The 11,197-nt window shown below is 44.5% G+C and overlaps 1 protein-coding gene across 1 annotated transcript in view; it reads left to right on the plus strand.

The window, feature by feature from the left end:
* Window positions 1-10,822, plus strand: part of tmem121ab (transmembrane protein 121Ab) — a 49,519-nt gene extending 38,697 nt beyond the window's left edge. The window contains exon 2 of the mRNA XM_084378312.1: window positions 7,841-10,822. Coding sequence (XP_084234438.1) covers window positions 8,711-9,655 — 945 coding nt within the window. The 5' untranslated portion in view covers window positions 7,841-8,710 and the 3' untranslated portion in view covers window positions 9,656-10,822. The remainder of the gene's footprint in view (window positions 1-7,840) is intronic.
* The last annotated feature ends 375 nt before the right edge of the window (window positions 10,823-11,197 follow it).

An 11,197-nucleotide genomic window follows, 5' to 3' on the forward strand; every position in this document is an offset into this window, starting at 1 on the left:
ATGGTGAACCCCAGGATTCACTTTTCCAGAGAGGCAGATGAAAGAACCCGTAATGAGAGATTGCATTCGGTTGCAGGAGCCGGTGGAACGGCAGCTCTCGGTGTCAGAAACTCAATGTATTGACTTGATACTTTTGATATCCGCCTCCTTCTTCCAAACTGCATGGAAATGACACGGTTATTAAACAAAAGGTTAGCGTTTTCCCCCAGCTGGAGCGGCATCACTTTTTGGACACCATTCAGGAGCGTCTCTCCTCTCATGTGTATACGTATCTTCGCCCCTGTGTCGGTGACTAACTGCCGGGTGGGATGTCAGAGGGCTGCTCTTCACTTTGATGATGACTCACAGTGGCATGGAGCCTTTGATCCTCTCCCCAGCTTTGTGAATAAAGAATACACTTTGATTGACGCTGCGCACATTATGGCCGTTTGAGAGTTGGCAGGGGAGAAAAAGACGCGTCTGTCATGTTGAAAAGCCCCCCGTCTCTGCTGCCGAGGGCCAAGTTGCAGGAAAGCACTTTTGAGCTGCTTTCAACATCCAACTCTATACAATGCCTATTATGGGAGCTCACCCTGCATTGCATCTATCTATCCCTTTGTCGTGTGCAGCTTGCTCGATTCCAGCAGCGTTTGATCAACACCCACGGCCATTTAAAAAGCACAGACAGCCGGAATACAGATTTGGTTAGTTACAGTTATGTGCTGAAATGAACCCTTCAGTGCTTATCACGCGCACAATGTGACATGGCAAAGTAGAGTGTGGATCAGCCTTAATCAACCATAATGGGTGATAAAATGAGCTTAGCCGCCGCTACAAAACACGGCTCCCTTCTTAGTTTCAGATCCTCCTCAGTATTCTCACCCAGTGCAACCTCATAAGCAATTACAAGCATATTATGCAGGGATAACAAGAAAACAAGAGGACGGGAATCTAAGAGCAGCAAGTAACATACACACACCGTGCGTATTGTGTTTCCGCTAAATGAGGTGTGTGCTTTGAATTGAGCGGACTAGGTGGAAAGGAAGAAAAGTAATGAAAACAAAAATGCGAAAGAAAAAAAAAACAGCGTGTTTGGAATTTCAACACGGTGATCCATTAGATACAGTAGGTATACACAGTGAATAATGCATCGCAGAGGAGGTTGAGGGGGTTTTACTACGTTAAGGAAATGTGCCTCAGAGATGTGACTCGGGGAATCAAGCTGACACCTCTGAATACAGCCAGGTTGATTACTGGAGACACGTCTTAGTATGTATTCAGGGATTTGGAGGTATAATACCGTGCCATGTTATGATCAGTAAAGGATGTATGTGATCACATTATCAGGATAAAGACGTGACCTGCAGATTGCCATCTTGTCAGCAACCCTTCAGGCGTGCTTTTGCCTTGCATATGTGCGTTTGAGCATTTGTTGTGCTGAGCTGTGCTCTGTGTACTGGGTAAATTCAAAGCAATCTGCCACCTCCCTCAAAACTAGCCGAGCGCTGACAGTAACACAAAGGACGGCGCGGAACACCTGCTGAGATGATGGAGATGGCTGGCAGCCAAGCCGACATATGGGTCTCATTCTGGCCCTAATGAAGACAACCTGACATAAATATCGGACAAAACGGACCGCTCCGGAGACCCGCGCCGTCCCGCCGCAGCGTCGCTGACATTGACGTAAACATTTGATCATCCTCGGGGTGTCGAGGCTGGAGAGAGGAGAGCAGAGGCGTGGAGGGAAAGCAGAGACTGGGCTGTAACACGATACATTTACTGCATATCAATGCGGCTTCCCAAAAGCATAAACACCTCAGTCTTCTTTGAAGCCTACAGGTAACAGAGCATACTATCCACAGTTGCAGGATGAAATGATTCCGCGGCTGTAAACAAGTGCTCGCTCACACTTTTCACAAGGTGTGTGAAGTGTCAGAACGTCTCAGTGTTATAAAGAAAAGCTGCTTTAGGCCGGGAAGACTTCGCTATCCTTGAGCTCTGAGACTGTGTCAAAAAAAGACGGACATCAAACGCAAGAACGCGGGTAATTAAGTTAAGTCAGTGCTTGAAAGGAGACTGTTTTTGTGCATATTCAAAAGCAGCACCTGGAAACAGCCCCGCTTAGACATCTTTATTCTTCCACGTTAGTAGAGAGTGGATGCATCCTGTGCCAGAATGTTGCTCTTCCAGCTGCACTGACTGTCTTCTTCTTTGGCCCTAATAGACCTTCTCACTGTTTTTATAACAATTGGAAAAACAAACATGAAAAAAAAACAACCAGTGATGCCTCTGGCAGCCCCAATCCTTGTCCTTGTGCTCCACGTGGAAGCCTGCGGCCAGTCAGGGAGGCGAACAGTTAATATAACCGCCGACAAGGAGGCTCTGGCTGTTTGGAGAGATAATGGCCTGGACCACAGGCACAATAATAGCCTCCCTCTGCAAAGGAATGTTGCACTGTCAGTTCACAGTCCTCCATGTTGCCTATTTATAGTTCCCCATAATTAATACGCTGTAATTGAAGCATATAAGCAAAGCTGAGTACAGTACACAGAGGCCTCGTACTCTCGCAGGAAAAAGATGTGAAATGATAGTCGTTACAGTTGTCATATCTCATATCAGTGGACATTTCTTTCCGTCTTTTTTCTGTTTCTGCGGAGACACCGAGGGCTAATCTCCAGCCTCGAGTTATACATTATAAATGCTGGACAGAATATGCAAAACAGAGCTGGCACTTCTGTCATCGTTTCACACAGACAAAGGCACTTTTCAACCGAATACGACAGAGAGATTAATAATCATCTATTACTGTCAAAGTTCATCAGCTTCCTGTTTCGTAGGGAGCCCATTCAGCTGCAATAACATCTCAGAAGGGCTGAGCGATATGTAAAATATATGTCTTCATCGCGATATGAGACTATATATGGTCCCAGATCTGGACATTGTTATATTGTCGCATGTCATTGTGTTTTCCTGGTTTTTAAGGCAGAATTACAGTCAAGAGATGTCATTTTCTGAACTTATGAGACGGAGATAAGTATTTTTCAAAAATCTTATTGAGTTGATATTTTGTGAAAGTGCCAAAAGTTATCCTTTCAATATCATCACAACAACAATATGGAAGTATTTGGTCAAAAATACTGTGATATTTGTACACGTATATTCCTTATGAAGTGCTTTTGAGGACATTTCAAAATATATTATCGTATATATTGAGAAATATATATGGTGCATCGTGATATAGACTTAAAATACCACAGTCTTTTGAAGGCCGTATCGCCCCAGCCCCAGAGCACAGAGGCCTCAAGCTCTCACTGGAAAAAGTTGTGAAATGATAGTCGTCACACTTGTCAAATCTCATATCAATGGACATTTCTTTCCTGTTTCGGCGGAGACACCCAGGACTTCTCCTCAGCCTCGAGTTATACATAATAAATGCCGAACAGAATATGCAAAACCGAGCATTGCACTTCTGTCATCATTTCACACAGACAAAGGCGCTTTTCTACAGTATATGACAGAGAGATTAATAATCATCTATTACTGTCAGAGTTCATCAGCTTCCTGTTCCGTCGGGCGCCCATTTAACGCCAAATCACGCCAGCAACATCTTCGGTTTCCGTGTTTCTTCACAGCTGATGTCCTGATTCCTTAGAGGTTTAAAACCATCCAATAACGCAATCTCGTGTCATCAGTCCGGCTGTAATCTGTTCATCTGGAAAAAAAAATCTGTCCTTTTTCTTTTTTTTTTTAATTAATGGAATTTGAATGATGATGTGATGTACTGTATATGTGGAAGCAGCCTTCCATATAGCATGTTAATGATCCACATCATTCTGCTAATCAGTCAATTAATCACCATCTTATGAATTTAATCTCTTACTTAGGCCCTGTTCTACATAATGGGTTTTAAACATTCAAATTCACGCTCGGGTTACAAATGAGCCTCATTCTGGTGCCGCGCTCATCTTAAACCGGGCTTCTGTTGACAGCCTTTGATCTGCGATGTTATATTTCTTCTTCAACACAGAAGGACATGTGACAATGACAGAGCACAATGAGTCCATTGAAATGTTTGCGCAGGAGTTATTAAAGCCCGCGGTGGGTTTCTTTTTTATTATTCTGTATCCTTTTTGTGCGTACATACAGTTCATGTTCTTCAAAGGTGTATTTTTTGATGAAAAATAACCTCTCAACAATCTTTGGATCGTATTCAAGAAGCTCAAAAGCCCATTTTGCTTTGGTGATTTCACACCGCGCGGCAGAAAACAAACTCATGTTTATTTATCACATACTTAAGTCTCTCATATCGAGAGCTCAGTTAGTCAAAATGGGAGTGAAATAGAAGTCTTTGATTTAGAGAAGTAAATATATCGGTGGATCAATTTGTAATACGTGCCTGGATTGGCTTTCTCAAATGGGTTCAATCAATGGCCATTAAGGATTGGCAGTTTTGTGGATTAAATTATCAACGGCGAGAACACAAGGCTTCAGTTTTTGTTTGTGATATTAAAGATCTTGACATTTCTTATTTTGTTGATGTTTTTTTCAAGGCACCCTTTACAAAGGGGTTTTACGTTGTTAGTTGTGTTGTGTCAGTTGTGATTTTATTGATGGAAAGTGGCTAAAACGCTTCAAAAACAGCTTGTGAGTTGCCGGGTTGTGAAAACTCCCTTTCGCTGGTTGGATAATGTTTTTTTGAAAAGTGCTGCAGAAAACTTGGGTGAATATTTTGGGAAGTATTCACTCTCTTGCCAAGAGTTAGACGAGAAGATCGATACCACGATCCCGTCCATGTGGCAAATATCAGTGCGTTGCCTTACCTTAGCATAAAAACAGCTAAGAGAACAACATGACATATTAAGTGTGAAACCCACGGGTATCAACCGATCACTAACACTCATAACGGTATTATTACCAAAAAGAAAACCTGGCAACGCAAGATTTGTTCTTATTAATGTTTTATAATAACTTAAAATCTCCATCTGTTATATATTATCCTCCGAGGGTCGTAGAGGGCTGGAGCCAATCCAAGCTGACGTTTGATAGATGACTCATCTATAAAGCATTGATTAATCATTTATTGCCCGTTGATATAAAGCCAGTGGAGGCACTTCAACAACTTTACACATTAAACTAAATTATTGTCATGGGAAGTACAATTCAGCCGGTGGAAACAGTTAGATAAAGTCTCCCTACACTCTGGAGGGAACTTTCCAAAGTCTGAATGAATAACCTAGATGGTTCATCATTTTACGCCTTTATGAGATAGTAGAGTAGAGAGATGACAAGAAATGGGAGAGAAAGAAAGGTAAGGACTTGCATCAAAAGCCCCCGACTGGATTTGAACGGGGAACGTAATGGCTCATAGTCGGTGTCTTAAAGGATAAATTCACCCAAATATGGAAATTCAGTCATTATGGAAAGTCGGGTGAAGTTTCGTAGTCCACAAAACATTTCTGGAGCTTCGCAGCAAAACAGTGTTGCAGCATGAAATGGCTCCACACATCTCGTATGGAGTAATCCAAGTCTCTCGTAGCCGATAATCCCACATTGATTTGAAAAGACAAGATTTTCACCCTCGACACATGAACAAGCTTATTCACTCTCTTCAGACGGGGTGCATGCAAACACTTTTGTCTTCAAAGGGGGTGTAAATGATGTCTTGTCAAATCAGTTTGGGATCTCAGGGCTTCCTGGGACTTGTATTATGCCAGACGAGCTGTATGAAGCCATTTCATGTTTTTTATTTAGTTGTTTTTCATGCTTTGAAACAAGTCCCCATCTATGTCAGTTTTTTAGGAGCAACGCTGTTTTGCCGTGACGCTCCAGAAATGTTTCGTGGATTACGCAACTTTCCATCAGCATGAGGTTGATCAGATAATGACTTTACATTTTTTTTGTGAATTCATCCTTTAATCCCTACGCTCTGCTATCTTTATGGAAAAGCAATACTAACTTACTGCAGTGAAACTTTAAATCAACATTTAAATCATGTCTTTGTAACTTGTCAGATTTTCAGGCTAAAATTATCCAGAACTATTAGATATTGTTATTTATTACTGTCCGGATGTCAGCTAAAATTCCCCTTTTTGTGAGAGTGGTGGCAGATTTAGTGATGGCTACTGTACAGATAGAAGTTTGATGGTCACTTACTGTATCTGTGGTTATTGGAGCGCTGCCAGTCCTTTCTCTGAATGACACAGTCATATCTTGATTTGAAACATACCTCAGCCGACAGAAGCACTAATGTGATTTATTTGTGTTCCACTCGAGGGATCCAGTGACAGGAGGAACGAAACAGAACAGGACACGGCGACAGACAAACTGTAGTTTCCAGTGAAGCTCACAGAAATCACACGGCTCTGCTCTTTTACCTGCCTTGTTTCCTCTAAATGCTAATATTTAGACACGGTGTGTTATTTATGGATGAGGCCAGTGCACAAGATGGGCTCCTGCTGGCTAGTTAAGCACTCAGCATCTGTACACTTTTTTAAATTTTTTATTTATTTTGGAAAACGTCCAACTGGACTGTTGATGAGGCCCCACCTGACCCAACCCGTCACACGCTCCGACACACACATCAGCTGGAATACTAAACAGGTCAAAACGGAAACACCTTGAGACATCATTCAACAAAAATAGACTGTAATTGGAGACTGTGAATGGAGCTTTAACCGAAGCTGATGTAAAATGTGGGGAATGTTTTCATCATCAACACACATGAAGGAGACACATTAGAGTTATAAATGGTTTAGTGTTTGTTTTCAATGCGATTGTGCCGCACACATACTGCAATTACAATTTTCTTCAGGTGCTCCCTGAATTGTTTGGCTTTGACCTTTCCCCCTTGACATTATCGCTGTCACAATGGAAGTTATCTGTGTTACTGACTGTTGGCTAGGTAGCTAAGGTTACTAGTGAACTATGACTTGTATCAAGTGTTGAACCTGAGATCCAAGATTCAAGATTCAAGTTTATTGTCACGCAGTACAAAGACTACAGGCTCCACTGCAGAAATAGAAGATGATTTAATATAATGTATAAAGAAGTAATACATATAATAGCAGTAAAAGCAAGGAATGGAAGGTATAAAGCAATAAAAAGTAACTCAGATTTAGGATGAATGCAGGTTTCACCTATTGATGTTTGTCTGTAAGCATGAAAATGACTTTATTGTAATTCAGCCTTTAATATTCGGAAAAGACAACACTTAGGTCATCTCATGATACAACGAAATCCATAATCCAAGTCTTGATATTTTGCCTCTTAAAATAAACTACATTCAAACAATGCTCCCAGCTCAGGCCCAGCAGGACTGCTGGAAACCCTGCCAGATTTACTGAAACAGTGCAGGAAATCACTTCTTCGCCATCCACACCCTCGGCTGAGGATAAAATGCAGTGCCAAGTAATGCAGGGGGGGGGGGAAAGAGGTGCTGAGCCGTTAGCTTCTATATGAGATTTTAAAATTGGTTTCCACAATTTCTTGTAATAAATCCTCTATTAATTTAACCTCCCTGAATTAAAACTAGCGGGCGTTATGGCCCCAAATATGCCGAATATGATAACATCATCATCGGAGCATACTGAGCCATGCATCCAGCTGCCTTCTGACACATCGCAGACAATAGAGAGGTAATGACATCCTGAAGCAGTCCAACTGTAGCATGTGCAGCATGTTCTGCCCTATCAATAGTGAAACAGGCTATATTTGAGCCAAGCTGACACATTACTTGGCTCCTCATATGTGGAGGGCCGTTGGCAGTGAAAACTGTGTTATATGGCCCAGTAGTGCTGACAGGTTTCTTTCTCCTTCTCCTCTGCCCTCCCCCTCTTCTCCTCTTTATTTCTCCCTCTTCCAGGCTGTGGAGAGGCTGGCACGTGGCGAGAGGAGGAGGGGAAGGATGGATCTTCAGCCCGGTGTAAGAGCATCCCCCCAGGGAAGCCGGCGTCGGACGCAAGGCCTCATGGGCCGTTGACCTGCTGTCTTCTGTGATTTATGGCGGCTGGGGGCCTCTGGCCACTGCAGACTCCTCTCCTCTCTCTCCTCCGTTTCCCTACGCACACACTGCGGGAGTGCAAGGAGCCACACACACTGCACCACCGGCTACAGGAGTATCCAAAGAGGAATTCCTTGCGTATGCTGAGCTGCAGCACGGGCGCGCATACATCCACCGCTTCCTACACGGTCTCATACAAAAATAAACAGCTCCATAAACATTTCTCCGCTGCAGCGCCGTGCCCCGCAATCCCATCACACGTGCATTAGACAGAGCCCGCTCTCCGAGTATTCTCCATTTGACTGCGTGTGGATTACTATCAGTCATGGTGTGTCAGCTGTAGAGCCCTCGGTGTAGCCGCTGCTCACAGGCAGAGGCGGATCAATGGAAGTGCGCTGAGTAACGAGGTGATGTTCCTGTTTTCACATGGTCTGAGAGCAATCAGCAGGCAGCACATCTCCGCTGAATCCACACACGGCTCGGCCCCTACACTGCAATAACCGTCCTCCTCTATGGACTATTAGTGCCGTGACTTATGGTATTATTTTAATATTCGACACACTAGCTGGACATTTGCTCCTGTGCACACCAGAGCTGTCAGAGCACCTTAAATACCCTTTTTTTCTCCTGCCGTAAAGGTCTGGAGCGTGCACAGTGCCGTATTTACCTTCTGGACTATTATTACTTTTGAAAGCTGGGGACTGAGAGTGAGAGCCAGCAGGTGCCCTCGCCATGGTGTTGCCGCCCCCAGACAAACGCCACGTGTGCCTGACCACCATCGTCATCATGACCAGCATGGCCTTCATGGACGCCTACCTGGTGGAGCAGAACCAGGGTCCGAGAAAGATTGGTGTGTGTATCATAGTGCTGGTAGGGGACGTGTGCTTCCTCATAGTGCTGCGATATGTGGCGGTGTGGGTCGGCGCCGAGGTGCGCACCGCCCGACGAGGATACGCCATGATCCTCTGGTTCCTGTACATCTTCGTCCTGGAGATCAAGCTGTACTTTGTCTTCCAGAATTGCAAGGCTGACAGGAAGAGCTTGGAGACAGTGGCCCGCAAGGCTTTGACGTTATTATTATCTGTATGTGTACCAGGCTTGTACTTGGTTCTAGTGGCTCTGGATAGTATGGAATATGTGAGAACTTTCCGGAAGAAGGAGGACATGAGGAGTCGTCTGTTCTGGGTCGCTCTGGACCTGCTGGACCTGCTGGATATCCAAGCCAACCTGTGGGAGCCCCAGCGGACAGGCCTGCCCATCTGGGCCGAGGGCCTGATGTTCTTCTACTGCTACATCCTGCTGCTCATCCTGCCCTGCGTGTCGCTCAGTGAGATCAGCATGCAGGGGGAGCACATGTCGCCCCAGAAGATGATGCTGTACCCAGTCCTGAGCCTGGTCACCATAAACGTGGTCACCATCCTCATACGAGGCGTAAACATGGTGCTGTTTCAGGACAGCCGCGTTTCCACCATCTTCGTCGGGAAGAACGTGGTGGCCATCGCCACCAAGGCATCCACCTTCCTGGAGTACCGCAGGCAGGTGAAGGAGTTCCCCCACCCGCAGAACGCCATGGCGCTAGAGCTGCAGCAGAACTCTGTCAGCCACACGCAGCCGCTGCCCAACGCCACCAGTTTGCCACACGAACCTTCGCCCGCGCAGGACGTCATCGACACATGACCGCCAGTGCCGGAACGAGCTCTGGACCATTAGAAACTGACTGCTTTTTATGAAAGCTCCCGGAGTGGAGGTAGATAGAGAAATCAGCTGCATGACAGGATGAGATTCTGCTCTTGTCAAGCCCACATGAGCTGCTGTGAAACCATAAAAGAGATTTTCAGCATCACCTGCCTGTCAGAACATACTGTAGACCTACACTTGATTCTCTGAGTGCAGCGTGCAGACTTTAGAAATCAAGTCGAAGGTTTTTATTGTGCTATTGTGTTTTTAATTGTTTCAAATGTTTTAAAAGTTCAAACTTTTATTAAGAGACAATCTCCACACTGCGCAGCCCGGTGACATTATGTTGTGTAAAATGGACGGTTGGTCCTCCTCTCCCCCCCCCACCCCCCGGTGAGTATCTTGTATTTTTTAAAGGTCACTTTTTCGACAGTGTGGCATTTCCTTTGAATTCCAGCACCAAAGGACAAACCACTCAGTGTGAAGCACTGACGGAGAGGAGGAGCAGAGAGTGACAGGGGTCAGTCGTGGGGGGCTAACCGTGCTGTGATACAGAGCGAGGTTGGTGGCAGACGAGTGCGATTCCTCCTGCGTTTGCTGAGAGAGGAGCTCTGTGGGAGCAGCTGCCTCGGTCAGCACCGGAGCTCAGCACTTACACCATCCACTGCAGGCATCCAAGCGTGTGTTTTACTCTGTGTGTGTGTGTGTGTGTGTGTGTGTGTGTGTGTGTGTGTGTGTGTGTGTGTGTGTGTGTGTGTGCGTGCGTGTGTTTGCGTGTGTGTGTGTCTGAGCAGGCACCTATGGAGTGTGTATGCCATGTTCGCCACAGGAGGTTTAGGATATTTCAAATTGTTTCGGGGGGAAACGTGAGCGGTTGATGTGTGTGATGAATTGCAAACGAGACAAAATATGTAGAGATGTCAGAAGAAAAAAAAAAAAACAATATGATTTTATTTCCGTCCTGTACATTCCTCTAAAACTAGCTCAAGCCTTGAAGTCAGAGGATGCAGAGATCAGAGTCCAGAGAGCGCCTCACTGAAGAATTGACAAAAGATAAAACAATAACATACAAACAGAAAATACTTTTTCTGATGTTACTCAGTTTATTATTCTGATTATTCTGATTATTATTATTATTATTATTATTATGTACATTCTTTACTTGTTGGAGGCAAATGATGTTTTAATAAAAGTATAAATAAAAGAATAATGATGAGCGCATGGTTTCTTTTTCTTACTTGTTCATTGTATTTTGAGCTAAATCAAGGAGTACTCGGTGTTGTACTTGAAAGCGACACGACAGCAGAGCCATTTCTGTGATGTTTTACATGGAAGAATCCACACAGCACATGAATATTTAGGCTGCCTCCTCCTGGACTCAGGCATTAATTTTCTACCCCTCAGGCTACCACGTTTTGGGGAAAGCAGGCATTGAATTTATCCTTAAAAATGTAAGAACCTTTTCTCAAATTGTTTCTCCCTGCTCCTGCCTCTTTATCACCTTCCCCACTTGCGGTATTGTTCCGTTAATCTTCCCCCGTC

Source organism: Pagrus pagrus, assembly GCF_965226575.1.
Source record: "Pagrus pagrus genome assembly, chromosome: 16".
Lineage (NCBI taxonomy): Eukaryota > Metazoa > Chordata > Actinopteri > Spariformes > Sparidae > Pagrus > Pagrus pagrus.